The 21,424-nt window shown below is 36.0% G+C and overlaps 3 protein-coding genes across 3 annotated transcripts; all 3 read left to right on the top strand.

Moving 5' to 3' along the window:
• The first annotated feature begins 184 nt into the window (after positions 1-184).
• Positions 185-3,819, top strand: LOC123916389 (putative disease resistance RPP13-like protein 3). Its single transcript, XM_045967840.1, has one exon. It carries the CDS (start codon positions 901-903, stop codon positions 3,718-3,720), a length of 2,820 nt encoding a protein of 939 aa, XP_045823796.1. The 5' UTR covers positions 185-900; the 3' UTR covers positions 3,721-3,819.
• A 2,889-nt stretch (positions 3,820-6,708) lies between these two features.
• LOC123918822 (putative disease resistance RPP13-like protein 3) lies at positions 6,709-11,079 on the top strand. The gene is made up of 2 exons (XM_045970976.1): positions 6,709-10,477; positions 10,669-11,079. Exon 1 carries the CDS (start codon positions 7,548-7,550, stop codon positions 10,341-10,343), a length of 2,796 nt encoding a protein of 931 aa, XP_045826932.1. The 5' UTR covers positions 6,709-7,547; the 3' UTR covers positions 10,344-10,477; positions 10,669-11,079.
• Positions 11,080-11,872: 793 nt separating this feature from the next.
• On the top strand, positions 11,873-13,956 carry LOC123917386. The gene has a single exon (XM_045969086.1). It carries the CDS (start codon positions 12,007-12,009, stop codon positions 13,954-13,956), a length of 1,950 nt encoding a protein of 649 aa, XP_045825042.1. The 5' UTR covers positions 11,873-12,006.
• Positions 13,957-21,424: the final 7,468 nt, after the last annotated feature.

Genomic DNA, 21,424 nt, shown 5'->3' with positions numbered 1-21,424 from the left:
TAAAATCTTGATAGAATAATTTTAGGTTCATGTATGTTTGGTATACATTTGAAATCGGAGTGAAAAATTAATTAATGCTTCAACCAAATAGATTTAATTAGACTCACAAATCTGAAAAATAATCAACACAGATCATTGAGGTATGACAGAGATTTCGGCCCAAGCCACTAATAACTAACAGGTAACCGAGGAAAATGAGAATCAACTTCTTCTACCCGAAGATAATGGGCAAGGAATTTGAGATACTATACAAGAATCTGATGCTATAGACTCAACAGCTTAAGAAAAACATTGTTTCACTTCATATCAATGCTAGCTTGCTTTAAAATTCATCAACCAAACAGCAGCTGCCACAACCAGAGACTAAAGAAAACAATTTAATCTGTTCCAACACACCAGACCTATTTACTGTTACAAAGCAAATCAACCACACCTGAACAACTACACATTAACTAATTGTGCCTAACACATCTCCATCTCGTACACCTTGTCACTTTTGTGTCTCCTTTCATGACCCTACTTTGCCTAAACTACTGTATCAGAAAAACAAAGGAAACTTCACTGATAAAGGAAAATTAATTAAAAACTAAAAAGTATGACAAGGTAAATAAGTGGATGGTGCAATTTAACTTTATTGTTGTTTCTTAGTAGGTAGAAAACAACAAAAGTCTCCACACAAGTCTTTCAATTATTATTGAGAGTTGAGATGCAATTTCCTTATACTTTTCTAACTATTTCTTGATTCCATACTATGTCCCTTCCTAACTATTTCTTGAGGCTCAATTAAACTTTCATACGGATATATATTATATAACAACTATGTTTTCCTTAATCCTTATTAAGACAGAACCATATCAATCATCATCACAAACACCAAAAACAGCATTTTAGACTATATACATGGCAGATAGCGTGGTTTCATTTCTTTTGGAACACTTATCCCAATTGCTGCAACGCAAAGCTAATTTGCTTTGTGGCGTGGAAGACAAAATCATATCCCTCCGCAATGAACTCGAAATCATAAATGTCTACCTCAAAACTTCCCCTCAAGGGAAGAACAACAACAACAAACAGATTGAACAGAAGGTTCTGAGTCAGATCAGAGATATCTCCTACGTAGCCGAGGATGTAATTGACACATTCATTGCCAATGTTTCCATCTACAAGGACAGAAACGTACTAGGAAGAATGATTCACAGCGTTGATCACGCAAAGTTACGCCACGACGTAGCAGAGAAGATTGACAAGATCAAAACAACACTCAATGAGATACATGAAAACAAGATCAAATACAATCAAGAAAGTACTGATCAATCAGCATCAGCAACAGAAGATGAGGAGAGGACCCGATCACTTCACAAATTAAGAAGAAATGTGGAGGAGGAAGATGTTGTAGGCTTTGTCCATGAATCTGAAGAAGTCATCAATAGACTCATAGAGGGTGGTTCGCCTCGTCTCAACGTTGTTTCAATCATTGGTATGGGTGGGCTGGGCAAAACAACTCTTGCCCGAAAGGTCTATAACAGTGAAAAAGTGAAGAAACACTTCAATAGCCGCACATGGATTTACGTTTCAAATGAGTGTAGAGTCCGAGAACTTTTGATGGGCATTCATCAAAATTTAATGTCAAACCATGCTTGTGAATGTAGAAGGAGCAGCAACAAAAGGAAGTGTAAGAAACACAATGAAGCTGTGAATAATTCTGATGATATCTCTAACTTAAGTGATGATGAGCTGAAGAAAAAAGTGTGGGAATGCTTGAAGTGGGAAAAATATTTGCTAGTTCTTGATGACTTGTGGAAAATACAAGATTGGGATGAGGTCAAGGATGCTTTTCCCGACGAAAACAGAGGAAGCAGAATACTGATAACTAGTCGTTTGAAAGAAGTTGCTTCGCATACCAGTCGAGATCCTCCTTATTGCCTTCAATTTCTGAATGAAGAACAGAGTTGGGAGCTCTTCTCCAAAAAAGTTTTTAGAGGAGAAGAGTACCATTGTGATGTTGGATCTCTAGGTAAGCAAATCGTTAAAAGTTGTGGCGGGTTGCCACTCTCAATTGTGGTGCTAGCAGGGCTTCTAGCAAACAAGGAAAAGTCACACAGAGAATGGTCCAAAGTGTTAGGACATGTCAATTGGTATCTTACCCGAGACGAGACCCAAGTTAAGGACGTAGTACTTAAACTCAGTTTCGACAACTTGCATTCAAAATTAAAACCATGTTTTTTATATCTAGGGATATTCCCTGAAGATTCTGAAATATATGTAAGGCAATTGTTGCACCTATGGGTCGCTGAAGGATTTATACAAGAAACAGGAAGTAGGGATCCAAATGACGTTGCTGAAGACTACTTGTACGAGCTCATTGATCGTAGTTTGATCCAAGTAGCACGAGTGAAGGATAGTGGAGGCGTGAAAACATGTCGCATCCATGATCTTCTCAGAGATCTTTGTATATTAGAGAGCAAAGAGGACAATCTCTTCCAAGTTTGCACAGATAACAACATTTTGATCCCCACAAAACCTCGCAGATTGTCTGTCCATTCTAGCATGTCTCACTATGTTTCTTCAAGCCCCAATGACCATTCATGTGTTCGTTCTTTGTTTTGCTCTGACCCGAACTGCTTCGTTTACAGCAATGACTGGAAATGGCTTTGCAAAGGCTTCAAATTGGTTCGTGTGTTGGATCTTTGGGGAAAGTATTGTTGTGAGATTCCTTCAAACTTGGGAAACTTTGTCCACTTGAGGTACTTGAGAATAGGCTCACAATGTATTAGAAGTGTTCCTGATTCTATCTGCAACCTTCAAAATCTACAAACATTAGATTTTCGATCTACGACCAGGACAACCACAATTTCTTTCCCCTATGGAATAACAAAGCTCAAGCATCTAAGACAATTGTATACTTTTCAGCCAATCATGCTACGTGGTCGTCGTTCAGACAGTGAAGTTATGTGGAATCTTCAAACCATATCTTCCATTGTACTTAATAAAGATACTACATATCTCATAGAGAAAGGAAGTTTCCCCAAACTAAGAAAATTAAGATTGCATATCTATTCAAACTTCAATCGCGATGTGCCCAAAATGTTGCTAAGTCTACAACATTTGAGGCATTTGAATAAGCTGGAAATCTACTTCGACACGTCAGATTGGTGCTCACGAAGGAAGATTAGTTATGAGTTCGAGGAAGTGTTACAAAGATTGAAGCAATATAAGCCCGAGAAAGTGTTACAAAGTTTGAAGCACTTGAGATATTTGAGAATACTAAAAATTACCAATGCCCTCGACCTTGTAACCTCTGTACCCATGTTTCCTCTCAACATTACCAAGTTAACATTGTCATGTATTACTTGCTTGAATGATGACGTGATGAAAGCTATTGGAAGTCTCACCCAACTCCAAATTTTGATCTTAACTGGAAAGAAATTTTGGCCTTCAGATTCATTTTCTGATCTTAATTGTGTTGAAGACGGGTTCCCAGAGTTGCAGGAGTTTCGGATGGAAGTTCTGCCCATCCAAAACTTGAAATTAGTCAATGGTTCGATGCCACGCCTTCAAATCCTCGTTATTCACAACTGTTATAAGTTGGATAGCCTCCCAAGTGAACTGTGGTCTTTGACTACCTTGAGAAAAGTTTGTGTTCGGAAACCCTCCAATGCAATGGCTGCAATGGTACAAAAGTTGGAAGTTAATAATGGATGTGAGGTCATTGTAGAATAATTTCAACTAATGCTTTGTTGATTAGAATGTATAAGTTGTAAGCAAAAACTTACTCAACTTTATATATATATATATATATATATATATATATATATATATATATATATATATATATATATATATATATATATAACACCTGATTTGTTTTCTTCATATGTACCTCTTTCCTCTTCGTATGCTATTTTTTTTTGTTTCACTCATTTTATGTCTCACTCACTCATATCTCTCTCTTAGTCAACAGTGAGAGTGAATGTAAATTGTAGGTGTGAGTGAGTAAAGTTTTCTATACATTTTTCAGTGTATTGGTTTCACAAATGTCCTTATGTTCTTCCAAACATGTTGAAAATCCATTCTTGTATATTGTTTTATTGGTTCATTGGAAAAAGAAACTTGAGTATGGCTCATAGGAAATGTCAAGTGGGCATCGGGAGAGTGAGCGAAGTATTTATATAAAACTTCTGACACTTCAATTTCTAATTCAATTTTCAATAGAAATAAATAATACAGAACTAGAACTGCAGTTGTTCTGTAGACGCACACTTGGCCAAACTTCGTAACCAAACATTGTGTTCCATTGTTTCGCGTTTTATCATTTCTTTTCTCTTCTTTTAGTAGTTGTTGTTCTAAATTTCTAGAATAAACATAGATGGAATGAATGATCTTTTGAAAGACAAAGACACTGTCACAAGTTCACCAACTTGGGAGAAAGCTACTCTGTAAGGCCCTATCATACTATCTAGCACATGTCTCATTCTATTGATTAAAACCTTGGTAACGAGCTTATAAATAGCATTGCATGTGCTTAACAGTCCTAACATCCCTAAAATGCATTTGGTTCCTGATAACCCGGTTTTGTGTGTGAAACCTGTCACAAAACTGATTCATGGATATGATAGACGATAGTCACACACACGGTTCACAATTCGCTCTGGTACATGGTATAGGTTCAGGTACGCGGTTCATCACTCTTAGAGAATTAGGTACGTCGGAGGTATACATAGTTGGTGGTTTGGGACTATCAAATATAATTAATAATCGGCACGCTATAAATAAAAAACTATTTAATTAGAAAAATAGAAAAAAATAACTTTTACATAAGAAAAAAAATTGATCATGACAGCATCGAGATAGTACTAGTTGCAGCTAGTTCCACATCGGATACTTGAGTAACAAAATTTTTCACATAATTTTCCAAGGTGAGACTTACTTTCTATGTCCAAGTGAATTAGTTTAATATTTATCTGTATTAATTCTAGTGTTTTTGTATACTTTCAGGCCTATCATGCTACACAGTCTCCGTTCGGAATCAGATGGGACTATCATGCTTAACGACGGGAAGAATGCTATTGGAAATCTCACCAAACTCCAAATTTTGATCATAACCGGAGGCAATCGGTCTTTAAATGCAATTTTTTTAAATCTTAATTGTGTTGAAGGAGGGTTCCCACAGTTGCAGTATTTTCGAATGATAAATTCGCTCATTCAAAACTGGAAATTAGCCCATGGTTCGATGACACGCCTTCAAACCCTCGCTATTATAACCACTGTGATAAGTTGGAGAGCCTCCCAAACGAACTATGGTCTTTGACTACCTTAAGAATTTGAGCGAATAGGAATGTGTTGTGTCTAGAAAATACTTTTATAGAGTTGAGAATACTGTTACGCCTGTTCCTGATAACCCGATTTTGTGTGTGAAACCTGTGACCGAACGCATTCATGGATATTCAAGACTCTTCATTAGTCAGTGTTTTTCTAAAGGATGTGGTGATAGGGTTGGGTTGAGGGTAAAGCATGACATAGATTGTTCTCTATTTCTTCTGCATTGTGTTTGATTGTGTATATATAATAAAGTCTTTGTGATGTGGAGTCATATTTGTGCATAGTTATAGTTGCATGCATGCATTAGTATGAAATAGAGAATAATAGGCAATTAAACATCTTGGCATGAATTTTGAGAGAACAAGAATTAAAAATTAGCATACCTTTGAAATGCAACAATACCACATTACAGAAAATTTTAGGTTTAGATACATTTAGCATACCTTTGAAATCAGAGTGAAAAATTAAAGGAGTTCCAAAATGATAATGTGAATGTAGATCCAACAGACCAACTATAAATCTAACCAGATTTAGAAAACTCCAGCTTAAATGCATATATATAAAGTTAGTTTCATTTCAGTTTATATTTTCAGTCCCCTCACCTTAGCTCTGGTTGAATCCATATCTACGATGACATCAGATCACAAAAGGGTTTGAAGTTTATATCATGAAATAAACATTTATACCAATATTTAAATGTAATTATAAAAAGATTTTAATTTGTATACACTGATAAAGTGATAATGTAACACTTTCTTACTGAAATTATTTGTAGTAAACAACAGTTATGTTATTTGCACAATCATCTCAATCTAGTACATCTTAGCAATTAGTGTCCCCCTTTCAAGAATCTTTTATGCCTAAACTACTGTTCCATACTGTAATATTTATGATAATGATTTGGTCCTGAATCAATATATGCCAATTGAAGTTACTAGTTCTCTTCCTAAATATTTCAAGTCTCCCTTTAAAGTTATAACTGAGAATTTTCCTATACTTTTCTTTGCAAGGGCTTATGCTATAAGTTGAGTTTGAGTGGGTCCTAAAACCTTGAAACTTGGCTTTACTTTTGGTCATGTATCAGAAAAACAAAGGAAACTTCACTAATAAAAGCAAATTAATAAAACAATGTCCCTTCTGCTAAAAACAAAGGTAAATAAGTGGATGGTGCAATTTAACTTTATTGTTGTTTCTTAGTAGGCAGAAAATAAAACAACAAAAGTCTCCATCCAAGTCTTTCTGAATTATTGAGGTGCAATTTCCTTATACTTTCCTAACTATTTCTTGATTCCATACAATGTCCCTTCTGCTCCAATCCAACCGTGTGATAAACTTTCATTAGGACATATATTATATATGAGTTAGGATCCGTTGACACTTGGTGTCAAATTAAATTTTAACACCAAATCTTATCCGTCCATTTCAATTAATCTGATGGTCCTTGTTTATTTGATAAATCAGTTCATGTGATCTTCTCGGTGCTCCTCATTAGTACTCTACAACAGCGCTGAAGAACATCCCAACATTTAACTAAACTTTTCAATCTCTCTATCGTTTCATTTATCTGCAGTGATTGGTTTTTTTTTTTAACAACTGCTGCGATTGGTTTATTTTTGTTTGATCCAAATGTTCATCTTAATCGGTGATCATAATCCTAACACCTAATGCTAATGCACGTCTCTTTATCGTTTAAACACAATAAAACCCACAATTCAAAAAAAAGAAAAAGATAAAGCACCTGGATGAAATTCATGAACCTAGAAACAAAATCGTGAGTAGAGTATTGCATTTGCATCGTAGTCATGAAATTCGTGAATTATCACATAATTTTCCAATATTTTGCCATTGCATCACTAAAAAATTGGAAAGAGAAAGCACCTGAATAAATAACACAGATTGAGAAAGGCCTAGAATCATATATAAGTGTGGATTTTGTCAAACACATGTTGAAACAGAGGGCACGATGAATGCGTAGCGCAAAAAAAATAAAGTTAGGGAGTGGTTAGCAAGAGTCAGGAACATGTGCGCAAATTAAATGAATAAACATAGCCCTTGGATTAATTGTAATTGACGGATTAGATTTGGTGTTAAAATTTAGTTTGACACCTGGTGTCAATGGATCCTAACTCATTATATATATAACAACTATGTTTTCCTTGATCCTTATCAAGACAGAACCATATTAATTATCATCACAAACACCAAAAACAACATTTTAGACTATATACATGGCGGATAGCGTTGTTTCGTTTCTTTTGGAACACTTATCACAATTGCTGCAACGCGAAGCTAATTTGCTTTGTGGCGTGGAAGACAAAATCATATCCCTCCGCAATGAACTTGAAATCATAAATGTCTACCTCAAAACTTCCCCTCAAGGGAAGAACAACAACAACAAACAGATTGAACAGAAGGTTCTGAGTCAGATCAGAGATATCTCCTACGTAGCCGAGGATGTAATTGACACATTCATTGCCAATGTTTCCATCTACAAGGACAGAAACGTACTAGGAAGAATGATTCACAGCATTGATCACGCAAATTTACTCCACGACGTAGCAGAGAAGATTGACAAGATCAAAACAACACTCAATGAGATACATGAAAACAAGATCAAATACAATCAAGAAAGTACTGATCAATCAGCATCAGCAACAGAAGATGAGGAGAGGACCCGATCACTTCACAAATTAAGAAGAAATGTGGAGGAGGAAGATGTTGTAGGCTTTGTCCATGAATCTGAAGAAGTCATCAATAGACTCATAGAGGGTGGTTCGCCTCGTCTCAACGTTGTTTCAATCATTGGTATGGGTGGGCTGGGCAAAACAACTCTTGCCCGAAAGGTCTATAACAGTGAAAAAGTGAAGAAACACTTCAATAGCCGCACATGGATTTACGTTTCAATTGAGTGTAGAGTCCGAGAACTTTTGATGGGCATTCATAAAAATTTAATGTCAAACCATGCTTATGAATGTAGAAGGAGCAGCAACAAAAAGAAGAGTAAGAAACACAAAGAAGCTGTGAATAATTCTGATGATATCTCTAACTTAAGTGATGATGAGCTTAAGAAAAGAGTGTGGGAATGCTTGAAGTGGGAAAAATATTTGCTAGTTCTTGATGACTTGTGGAAAGTACAAGATTGGGATGAGGTAAAAGATGTTTTTCCCGACGAAAACAGAGGAAGCAGAATACTGATAACTAGTCGTTTGAAAGAAGTTGCTTCGCATACCAGTCGAGATCCTCCTTATTGCCTTCAATTTCTGAATGAAGAACAGAGTTGGGAGCTCTTCTCCAAAAAAGTTTTTAGAGGAGAAGAGTACCATTGTGATGTTGGATCTCTAGGTAAGCAAATCGTTAAAAGTTGTGGCGGGTTGCCACTCTCAATTGTGGTGCTAGCAGGGCTTCTAGCAAACAAGGAAAAGTCACACAGAGAATGGTCCAAAGTGTTAGGACATGTCAATTGGTATCTTACCCGAGACGAGACCCAAGTTAAGGACGTAGTACTTAAACTCAGTTTCGACAACTTGCATTCAAAATTAAAACCATGTTTTTTATATCTAGGGATATTCCCTGAAGATTCTGAAATATGTGCAAGGCAATTGTTGCACCTATGGGTCGCTGAAGGATTTATACAAGAAACAGGAAGTAGGGATCCAAATGACGTTGCTGAAGACTACTTGTACGAGCTCATTGATCGTAGTTTGATCCAAGTAGCACGAGTGAAGGATAGTGGAGGCGTGAAAACATGTCGCATCCATGATCTTCTCAGAGATCTTTGTATATTAGAGAGCAAAGAGGACAACCTCTTCCAAGTTTGCACAGATAACAACATTTTGATCCCCACAAAACCTCGCAGATTGTCTGTCCATTCTAGCATGTCTCACTATGTTTCTTCAAGCCCCAATGACCATTCATGTGTTCGTTCTTTGTTTTGCTCTGACCCGAACTGCTTCGTTTACAGCAATGACTGGAAATGGCTTTGCAAAGGCTTCAAATTGGTTCGTGTGTTGGATCTTTGGGGAAAGTATTGTTGTAAGATTCCTTCAAACTTGGGAAACTTTGTCCACTTGAGGTACTTGAGAATAGGCTCACAATATATTAGAAGTGTTCCTGATTCTATCTGCAACCTTCAAAATCTACAAACATTAGATTTTGGATCTACGACCAGGAGGACCACCACAATTTCTTTCCCCTATGGAATAACAAAGCTCAAGCATCTAAGACATTTGTATACTTTTGGGCCTATTATGCTACGTGGTCGTCGTTCGGACGATGAAGTTATGTGGAATCTTCAAACCATATCTTCCATTGTACTCAATAAAGATACCACATATCTCATAGATAAAGGAAGTTTCCCCAAACTAAGAAAATTAAGATTGCATGTCTCCTCAAACTTCAAGGGAGATGTGCCCAAAATGTTGCTTAGTCTACAACATTTGAGGCATTTGATTAAGCTAGAAATCTACTTCGACTTGAATGGTTGGCCACACTCACGACGATTGAAGATTAGTTATAAGCCCGAGGAAGTATTACAAAGTTTGAAGCACTTGAGACATCTCATGATACTAAAAATGATCAATACCACCAACATTGTAACCTCTGTATTCATGTTTCCTCCCAACATTACCAAGTTAACATTGTCACGTATTAGCTGCTTGAATGATGATAAGATGAAAGTTATTGGAAGTCTCACTAAACTCCAAATTTTGATCTTAAATGGAGACAATTGCTATAGGTCTTCAAATTCATTTTTTGATCTTAATTGTGTTGAAGGCGAGTTCCCACAGTTGCAATATTTTCAAATGGTAAATTTGCTCATTCGAAATTTGAAATTAGCCGATGGTTCGATGACCCGCCTTCAAACCCTTGCTATTAACCGCTGTGATAAGTTGGATAGCCTCCCATGTGAACTATGGTCTTTGACTACCTTAAAAAAAGTCTATGTTCAGAAACCCTCCTATGCAATGGCAGCAATGTTACAAAATTTGGAAGTTATTAATGGATGTCAGCTCATAGTAGAATAATTAAAATTGTAACTAGTGCTTCTTTGATTCCAATGTAACGTGGTTTTGTGTTTTATTTACGGCCTTGGGTAGAGATGAGAGGGGGAATTGGCGGAACTACAGAAAGTGGGGAACATGGTACCATTCAAATATAAGTAAAAGGACCAAACTTATGTACAGTTTCATATACACAGTTTTTACTGTGCTAGATACATGGGGAGAAGTTATTTTTATTTAAAAACATTTTTCTTTTTCTTTTTTTAATTAAAAAATATAAATAACTACCTTTTTGTGAGAGGAACAGAAAAACAGCATCTAAAGAAATGCATATAAGTTTTGTCCTAAGTAAAATTCTTCTTTTAGGTTGATTGAATATTTATGAATTTGATCTAAATATAGACCAAATACATAAATTATTCAATAAACCTAAAAAGATAATTAAAATGTCCACTTTATAATACCAATCGTTGGGGCAATGGTAATTGTTTGCGGTCTTGGCATGATGTTTGGTTCAGACATGTTAGTTTAAAGGAATTATATCCCCATTTGTTTAGCATAGCGCGACATCCTAATGTTGTAGTCACAAAAGTTGGTGATTGGCCGGAACATGTTTGGTCATGGCGCTTACAGTGGACTGCGGTGCTTTCAAGTGTTGATCAAGAAGCTGTTGTTGAGTTGTTGTGTTTATTGACAGGTAGTTGTCCCTCTTCGGACAGTGCAGATCGAAGGAGATGGCTGTCGGATCAAATAAGTGTTTTTATAATTTTGATTTTTGTATTTTTACACTTATTTATATAAAAATTTATAATTTTAGATACATTAATATATAAAAATAAAAAATAAAAAATTTCTTGTAAAAAAAAAAAGAAGAAGAAAATCATTAATATTCCAACCATAACTCCTTTTCCTAGTGTCTGAAATAAACACGGAATAAGATTTTATATAATTATTGGTTGTCAAAAAAAAAAGATTTTATATAATTATACTACATGCTGATGTAACCAATCTCAGTCATCCAATTAAAATAAGTGGCTAAAATCATAAAATTGTGTGATGATTAATTCAATATACTATGTAAAAATGTCACAACAAGAAATCTAGATCCAACATACCCTACTCCATAACATCATACACATGTTGAAGTGATGATTTACCTCTATTTATATCGAATCATAGATTTTTGTTAATTATTGTTAATTTTATTGAGAAGATCTTGATCCGAAAAATTTGTAACTTTTTTTGTGCATGAAAAATTTGTAACTTAAAGAAAATGAAAAGTTGCACAAAAAAAAAAAATATATGAAAATGAAAAAGTTCCCCAATTTTCCATTTTCCATTGGCCTAATATACATGAGTGTCTTCCTTTCATCCAACCAATTCCAACTTCTCTATATATTACCAAAACAATTCTCTCACTCATTTTTTTTAACACAAAACTTGGAGAAAAACCCGTTATACCATTCCCCTCATAATTCCCTTCACTCTCCCCCGCCGGCCGCCACCACCACCACCTTCCTCCTCCTCCTCCTCAACACCGCTACCACCGCCACACCTATGTAGAATGCATACACATTCCCACCACCGCCCACAGCCAGAACCTCCTTGGCATCACACACAACAAAAATACAAACCTTAAAAAAAACATAACCTTAAACAACAGCGCATCACCATCAACACCACCACCATGTCGAGCATCGTGAAGGAGATCCTGGCGAGGCCGATACAAATGGCGGATCAAATATCAAAATTTGCCGATGAGGCACAAAATTTCAAACAAGAATGTCTAGAATTAAAAACCAAAACAGAAAAACTGGCAGGCCTCCTCCGGCAAGCCGCAAGGAACAGCAACGACCTCTACGAACGTCCAACAAAACGAATCATTGATGACACCGAACAAGTCCTCGATAAAGCCCTCGGATTAGTCATCAAATGTCGCGTCAACGGCCTTGTAAAACGTCTCTTCACCATCATCCCTGCCACAGCTTTTCGCAAAACCTCAATGCAGCTCGAAAATTCCCTTGGAGATGTTCAATGGCTATTAAGAGTCTCCGCTTCTGCAGAAGAACGCGATGACGAATATCTTGGTCTTCCTCCCATTGCAGCTAATGAACCAATCCTTTGTCTCATTTGGGAACAAGTTGCAATTCTTCTTTCTGGTTGTTCGATCGAAGAACGTTCTGATGCTGCGGCTTCTCTTGTTTCATTGGCACGCGACAATGATCGTTATGGAAAATTGATTCTAGAAGAAGGTGGGGTTCCACCTCTTCTAAAACTTCTTAAAGAAGGAAAACTTGAAGGTCAAGAAAACGCTGCAAGAGCAATTGGTTTACTTGGTAGAGATCCAGAAAGCGTCGAACACATTGTGAATTCCGGTGTTTGTTCTGTTTTCGCGAAAATACTCAAAGAAGGTCATATGAAAGTTCAAATTGTTGTTGCTTGGGCTATTTCAGAACTTGCAGCACATCATCCAAAATGTCAAGATCATTTTGCTCAGAACAACGCTATTCGTTTGCTTGTAAGTCACCTCGCTTTCGAAACAATTCAAGAACATAGTAAGTATGCTATTACAAACAAACAAAACATGTCTTCTATTCATTCCCTTGTTATGGCTAGCAACAATAACAACGATGATAATGGCAAAGGTGTTCAAGAAGATGATTATAAGATAATTAATCACCCAGGTACTACTCAAACATCTAATCAAATGCATAATGTTATCAATAACACAATAGCCATGAAGGGAAATAATAATAATAATAATAGTAATAATAAGAAGGATACTAAAGAAGATAGTATCAACAATGCAATTGTAAAGCAAAACAACAATAACCATGTATCAATTGCGGGGACGAGTATTAAAGGGAGAGAATTTGAAGATCCTAGAACAAAAGCACAAATGAAAGCAATGTCAGCTAGAGCTTTATGGCAACTATGTAGAAAAAATATTACTATATGTCATACAATTACAGAATCAAGAGCTCTTTTGTGTTTCGCGGTTTTATTGGAAAAAGGTACTGATGATGTACAACATTATTCAGCAATGGCTTTAATGGAAATAACAGCTGTTGCAGCAGAACATCCAGAACTAAGACGTTCCGCTTTCAAACCAACTTCTCCTGCAGCAAAAGCTGTAGTAGAACAGTTTCTTAAGGTTATCGAAAAAGGTGATTCCGATGATTTACTCATACCCTGTGTTAAAGCTGTTGGTAACTTAGCAAGGACATTTAGAGCAACGGAAACAAGATTCATCGCGCCATTGGTAAGATTACTAGACGAAAGAGAACCGGTTATTTCTATGGAAGCAGCAGTTTCTTTAATCAAATTTGCTGAGAGTGATAACTATCTTCATGAGACTCATTGCAATGCTATTATAGCAGCAGGTGGTGCTAAGCATTTGATTCAATTGGTTTACTTTGGGGAACAAATGGTGCAAATTCCTTCATTGCTTCTTTTATGTTACATAGCTTTACATGTTCCTAAAAATGAGACTCTTGGACAAGAGGAGGTGTTAATAGTACTTGAGTGGTGCACAAAGCAAGCACAGCTAATATCAGAACCAAGAATTGAACCAATTTTACCAGAAGCCAAAAGTAGGTTGGAACTCTATCAATCAAGAGGTAGAGGATTCCATTGATTTAATATATAGTGGAAAAAAAAAATCCATAACACCCTATTTTTTTTTTGTTTCCTTCTCTTTTTCTTTTATAGGGGGTTTTGTACTTTTGTTTGTTTTACAGTGTTGCATGAGTGTAGTGTGTAATGTGTATAGATTAAGTATAAATATAATATATTGAATCAGCAAATGTTTTGCTTGTTACATTCAAATGTTTGCTCTTAAAGGAATTTAATTTGTCTTTTTCTATTGGGATGTCTTGAATTTAATTTACAAGTTAGAAGCAAATTAATGAAAAAATAGAGTTAACATGAAAATGTAACATAGTGAGAATTGCCAGCATTGGCCCCATCTTCTTATGTTATAATTCATAGCATTTTTAATCTTTCTGTTTGGATTTTGGGTCTTAAATTTATGATGTGATGTTCATTCTTTGGTTGCTATGTCTTAGAATTAGATTTTATATTGTTTACTTTTTTTTATGATTTGTTCTTGATTTAGTTCATGTATCCCATATATATAAATAGGGATTAATATTATTTTTTCTACCAAGTCAATATTTTTTTTTCATATAGCTTAATGACTAGAAATTTCACCCTTAAGTGGATAAGTGGGATGTTCGGGGTTCAAACCTCAATCCCTATATATAAAATGTGATGTCTCTATCAACTGAACTAAGGAGGGTGTATTGGATTGAGATTTCATGGGATTTTAAAAGACTTTTTTATGACAAAAAAATCTTGAGGTATTCAATCAAGACTTTTACAAAAGTTAAATAAATCTTGTGGTATTCAATTAAGACAAACATGATTTTTTTTCAGGGCAATAAAATCCGTTGGTATTCAATTGAGATTTGGTACTACTTTTAAAATGTCTACTGGTATTCAAAAGTCTACCGATTTTGATGGATTCTTCTATGGAATGGATTTTGAAAGACTTTTTAGTTGAAAATACACTTGATAGACTTTTTCAACAATCTCACCAAAAGCCTTGAGACTTTTTTGAAATCTCCAAGACTTTTTATTTTCATCATCACTGTATCAAATTTTTTTTTCTTTATTTTTTCATAGTTCATCATCACTGCACTCCTTCTTCTTTTCTTTGTTCACTTGTTCAAGAATCTCACCAAAAGACTTGAGACTTTTTCAAACTCTCCAAGATTTTTTACTTTCATCATCATTATATCAGTTCTTCTTCTTCTTCTTCTTCTTCTTCTTCTTCTTCTTCTTCTTCTTCTTCTTCTTCTTCTTCTATCAAATATGTTTTTTTGCAAAAAAATATTTTAACAAATTCTACATCTTTTTTACAAACTTTTGATTCAATACAACTTTTTACGGCAAATTTTTTTTCGTTACCTTCATCTGCTTCTTTTCCCATCAATGGTGATAATGGTTTTTATTTGTGATTAGAAACATATACGTGAAAAAAATGTAAGGCTTTTTTTTTGTTTAAAAATTTGGATTCCCAAAAAAATATAATTTCTTTTATTAAAATTTATTGATTCTTTTAAAATTTGCCTAATATACAAAAGTTTCTTAATATATAAAGTATTATGAAATCTTGATTGTAAAAAGTTTTTTGAAAAAAATCTCTCAAAATCCATTCAAATCATGTGTTAAAAATCTTGATTGTAAAAAAGTCTCTGTAAAAAGGTCTTTAAAATCTCACAAAATCAATATAGTCCAACAAAATCTCATAAAATCATCAAGACTTTTTTTGCCAAAATTGTCTCATGAAATCCCAATCCAATACACCCCCTAAGTTCATGGTGACTGTATCAAGTAAATATAATAGAGATTAATATTAGTTTTTGGTATCAAGCCATTCCTCTTCCTCAATAAGTTATGGTAATTTTTGTCAAAAAAAGAAAGAGTTATAGTATTTATTATGGGTGACAAAATGGATGAATTTTGATGACAACGGATGACTTTTGGAACCACAACCACTCCTCTTGCTCTTATTTTTCGCTGTTGTTTTTTTATTTATGTGTTTAATGATTGTGATAACTTGGAATTGCAGAGGTGCTCGGGGAAAAAATTTTCGCAGAGCACTTACAAATTTTTGCAGAAATAACAAAGTGGATATGGTAGCCTTACAAGAAACTCGGTGTAGCGGCAACATTGCAGTCAACACCATAAAAAAGCTTGGCTTTAAATTTTATTTAGTTTCTGAAGCTAGAGGCTTCTCTGGTGGCATTTGGCTTATGTGGAATAGGACAGATATAAATGTTCACTTAATTAAGACTGACTTTCATTTCCTTCATGTGCAGGTTAGCGAGCAGAGCATGGACCCTTGGTTACTTACTGTGGTCTATGCTAGTCCTCGTGATCATGAGAGGAACGAAACATGGCAAAAGCTTCACCAGATGGCAACTACCATACAAGAGCCCTGGATCATGATGGGCGATTTCAATGAAATTGCAAATCCTGATGAGAAAAAGGGAGGAGCACCGGTGGACATAAGAAAATGTCATAATTTTAATGATTGGATCAATGACTGTAGGTTAATGGATGTTAATACAGCTGGCACTAAATTTACTTGGAGGGGACCTCGGTGGAATGGGAGAGATAGAGTCTTTAAGAGACTAGATCGCATCCTCTGCAATGTCAAATGGAGATTAAGATTTCATGAAGGAGTGGCTAAAGTCCTTCCGCGTGTGCAATCTGATCACCATCCTATTATTGTTCAGACTGAGGGGGAACCAGTCTCTAGCAGAAACCGTCCGTTTAGATTTGAGGCAGCCTGGATTACTCATGAAGACTTCCAAAATCTTCTTATCAATAAGTGGGGTGGAGGGAGCGACTTAGTGACACATCTTCATAACCTCACTCCTCATCTTAAGCAGTGGAACAAGGAGACTTTTGGAAATATTTTTAAAAGAAAGAAAGAGTTGTTGGCTAGATTGTCGGGCATTCAAAATAGTACTAGCTATGGCTATAGTGAATATCTAGACATTTTAGAGAAGGAGCTCCAAGATCAACTTGCTATCACTTTATATCAAGAGGAGTGGTTGTGGTTCCAAAAGTCAAGAGGTCAATGGATTGCAGATGGGGATCGAAATACTACTTATTATCATTCCAAAACTATTGTTAGAAGAAGGAAAAATAAGATTATTTCTCTTCGAAATGATGAGGGAAATTGGGAGGAAGACCCAGATAGGCTCAAGAATATGGTTCGTGACTTCTATATTAATCTCTACAAGGAGGAGCAGCATATTCGAGAGCCCATTATCGCTTGGACGACTTATCCCTCAAACCTGGAAAACGAACAGGCTAGCTTAAGTGATATTGTGCTTTTGACAGAGTGCAAGCGCGCCCTATTTGACATGGGGCCTAATAAAGCCCCTGGAGAAGATGGTTACCCTGCTTTATTTTTTCAACATTATTGGGAAATTGTCGGCAATTCGCTTCACCAGTATGTGAATCAGGTTTGGTCTAACCCTTCTCTTGTTTCTTCTATTAACAATACTTTGCTTGTGATGATTCCTAAAGTGGATAAGCCGGAGTTTGTGTCACATTTTCGGCCTATCGCTTTGTGTAATGTCGCTTACAAAATCATCACAAAGATTATTGTCAATAGAATTAAGCCTTTACTTAATAATATTATTTCTCCTTATCAATCAAGTTTCATCCCTGGGCGCACAATTCATCATAATATAATTGTTGCCCAAGAGATGGTGCATGCTATGTCTAAAATGAAAGGTAATAAGAGTTTCATGTCTATTAAGATCGACCTTGAGAAAGCATATGACCGTCTTAATTGGAATTTTGTTGGAGAATGTCTTAAAGAGTGTAAGTTTTCTAATAAAATTATAAGTATTATTCATCATTGCATATCTTCCCCGTCGTTTAAAATATTGTGGAATGGGAATAAAACAGATTCCTTTACTCCTACGAGAGGTATTCGGCAAGGTGATCCTTTGTCCCCTTATTTATTTGTTATATGTATGGACCGTCTGTCTCATATTATTGCAGATCAGGTGGAAGCAAATTATTGGAAACCTATGCGTGCAGGTAGATCTGGGCCTAAAATTTCTCATCTTATTTTTGCTGATGATCTTCTTCTTTTTGCAGAGGCTTCTATTGAACAGGCGCATTGTGTCATGCACTGCCTTGACCAATTTTGTCTAGCATCTGGCCAAAAGATTAATAGTCAAAAGACTCAGATTTTCTTCTCCAAGAATGTGGATCAGAGGACTAGAGATGATATTGTTCACCACACAGGTTTCACCCAGGTCAAAAACCTGGGAAAATACTTGGGGGCGAACATAGCGCCAAGTCGATCAACTAGGGGAAAGTTCCAACACATCATCGGCAAGATTCAAAATAGACTTAGTGGTTGGAAGCAGCAGTGCTTGAGCTTTGCGGGTAGACTTACCTTATCAAAGTCTGTGCTTAGTTCAATCCCTTACTATCACATGCAGTATGCTAAACTCCCTAAAACTCTTTGTGATGATATGGAGAAGATTCAAAGGGGTTTTTTGTGGGGTGACAAAGAGGAGCGACGCAAACCTCATTTGATTGGGTGGGATATATGTTGTTTATCCAAGAATGATGGGGGGCTAGGATTTAAAAGCCCTCGTCTTATGAATGAAGCTTTTCTCATGAAGATTCTTTGGAACTTGATTAATAAGCCTGATGATCTTTGGTGCCAAGTGCTCTATAGTAAGTACGGAAGAAATAAAGACCTTCGATATGAGATTAGTTCCCAGCCCTATGACTCCCCTCTGTGGAAAGCCTTGTCTAGCATTTGGGAGCAATTCCAAAATCACATTGTATGGCAATTGGGGGATGGTAACAGTATCAACTTTTGGATGGATAAATGGACTCCTAATGGCTCTCCTCTAATGATTAATGCCACTAATAACATAATTGACACAACTCTTTTGGTTAAAGATGTCTTGACGACGGAAGGACATTGGGATCTTAATTTTCTACATACTCATCTCAATCCCAACATAGTGAGCCAAATAATGGCTATTCCGGCACCTATTGGTACAGACGGAGATGATATGATTGGTTGGAAAGGCACTAATACCCATCATTTCACCGTTAAAAGCGCTTATGATTTGCAACATGGGAATGACAATCACATAAATGGGGATTGGAATAAGATTTGGGCTTGGAAGGGACCTCATCGGATCCAAACTTTTATGTGGATTGCAGCTCATGGCCGTCTCTTAACAAATGCTCGTAGAAGCAAGTGGGGAGTAGGAGTTTCACCTATTTGCTCTATTTGTGGAAATGACGAAGAGACTGTTATTCACACTCTTAGGGATTGCATGTTTGCAACTCGCATTTGGATCAAGTTAGTAAGTTCTAATCAAATTACTAATTTTTTTTCTTCTTTTGATTGCAGGGAGTGGATTTTCATGAACTTAAACAAAAGAGACATTGGGAGTCAAGAAGGGAGCTGGCAATCAATTTTCATGGTGGCGTGTTGGCACCTTTGGAATTGGAGAAACAAAGCCATTTTTGAAGAAGACTTTCAACGACCTAATGATCCATCACAAGTGATTCTTAGGATGACTAAGGATATTGAGCAATATGAGCGTACTCTCAAGACGGGAATTCGTATACAACGTGAAACAATTTACATCGGCTGGAAAAATCCACATGGAGATTGGATCAAGCTTAACTGTGATGGGGCATACAAGGATTCAATGAACATTGCAGGATGTGGCGGTCTTTTTCGGGACTCAGATGGTCGGTGGCTAATAGGGTATACACAAAGGATCGGAGATTGTGATGCTCTTCATGCTGAAATGTGGGGAATGTATACGGGAATGGAAATGGCGAGAAGACAAGGGTATACACACCTCATAGTGGAAAGTGACTCAAAGCTTCTGATTGATATGGTAACGGGCAGGTGCAAGCTCAATGGAAAAGCTCCTATCTTGGTTAATCGCATCCAAGACCTCTTGAACCTACAGTGGCACGTTATGTTTAAACACACATGGCGCGAAGGAAATAGATGTGCGGATTGGCTAGCTAGTTTTAGTCTCAACCAGAGTTCATATGACGTGAGAATTTTGGAGGATCCTCCTAGGGAACTCCAACAAATCCTCTTTGATGATGTATCCGGGGCTTGCATGCCTAGGAGTGTTAGAGTAGTTATGTAGTTGTTCTTTCTATTCGGGCTTTGCCCTCTTTACTCACCAAAAAAAAAAAAAACAATTCACTAAAAATTCCTTCAAAACAATTCAATCTAATCAATCCATTAAAACATAAATTATAGTAGGTTTTTCTTTTAAATAGGTATGTTTAAAATATTTGAATTTTTCTCTTCCCACCTCTCACGTTTCTTTTCTACCCCAAAATGCAGAATTCATCGAAAAACGTTTTTTGAAGTTTTTTTCCATGTAAATTTCAGTAAAATTTACACTAAAAAAAATTGAAAAACGTTTTTTGAATTTTTCTGTATTTTTTGGTAGAAAAGAAATGTAGAGTGGAAAGAGAAACTGTCAAAATATTTTTTACACAATTTTTTTTCTATCGGTGAATTCCGCCCAAAACCATTGTTTTTATTGGCCCAATTCATAATTTTTCTTAACTAGCCCAAAACACTTTTTAATTTAAAAATCCTAAAACTTTAATAAATAAAAATAATAATTTCTAAATTTATAGATGAGATGGCAGCTAACAGGTCAACGTTGGAGTACATCAGCCGTTGGTGGCAGTCCGTGCAAAGCTCTGACGTCTCTCGTCGAAGTATGGCGATTCTTCAACCAACTCGCAGCGGAGCTCCAGTGTTTCTGTGGCGAAGCTCCGGCGTTGGCCACCACCGTCCCCATTTGCAATGTATGACTTTTAATGCACGCTCTCACGTTGCATGCATATAAATGGTGAATAGCCTAATAGCAAAAACCAGATAGCAAAATACCCCAACAATTTTTAGGAGAGACTTTAATACCATATTAGAATTTTTGACTGGGTCTAACTCAATTCTATAAAATTGACATTTTGCACTTACTTATAAATTCATGTTTATGTCATCTGAAAAATGACAAAATGTACTCTTTTGAAAATGACAAAATAAAATCTCAAGATGGTCTATATTTAAGGACAAATAGTTTTTCCTAGCCGAACCTCCACCCCATCAGGCGATCCTCTCAATTTCTTATTTTTTTCATTTCTTCCATTATTATATAGTTTTGGGGATATAAATGCAAAAGTGTGACATTAAATGAGTCCAAATATCTTTTATACATCCCAAAACATTTTAAAAAATTGATATTGAAAGAAATGAAAAGAATAGGAAATGGAAAGGATTCCAACTGACCCAACTCCACTTTTCTTCTCTCTTTTTCTTTGGTCACATGCATGTGTAATCCACCTCTTTCAAACGCTTTGTTAGCCTGTTAGGAACAACTAGAAACCTAGTAAAATCAAGAAGAACAGGAGCATACGCAGCTAACAAGGTACAAAAAAATTGTATAGTCTAAGGTTCAGTTTTCTAGCGGGTCAAACACATCTATACATGACAGAGA

The sequence above is a fragment of the Trifolium pratense genome, linkage group LG3, assembly GCF_020283565.1.
Source record: "Trifolium pratense cultivar HEN17-A07 linkage group LG3, ARS_RC_1.1, whole genome shotgun sequence".
In the NCBI taxonomy this organism is placed as follows: domain Eukaryota; kingdom Viridiplantae; phylum Streptophyta; class Magnoliopsida; order Fabales; family Fabaceae; genus Trifolium; species Trifolium pratense.
The sequence above is the reverse complement of the archived record's forward strand: the minus strand, read 5'-3'. Positions and strand labels throughout refer to the sequence as shown.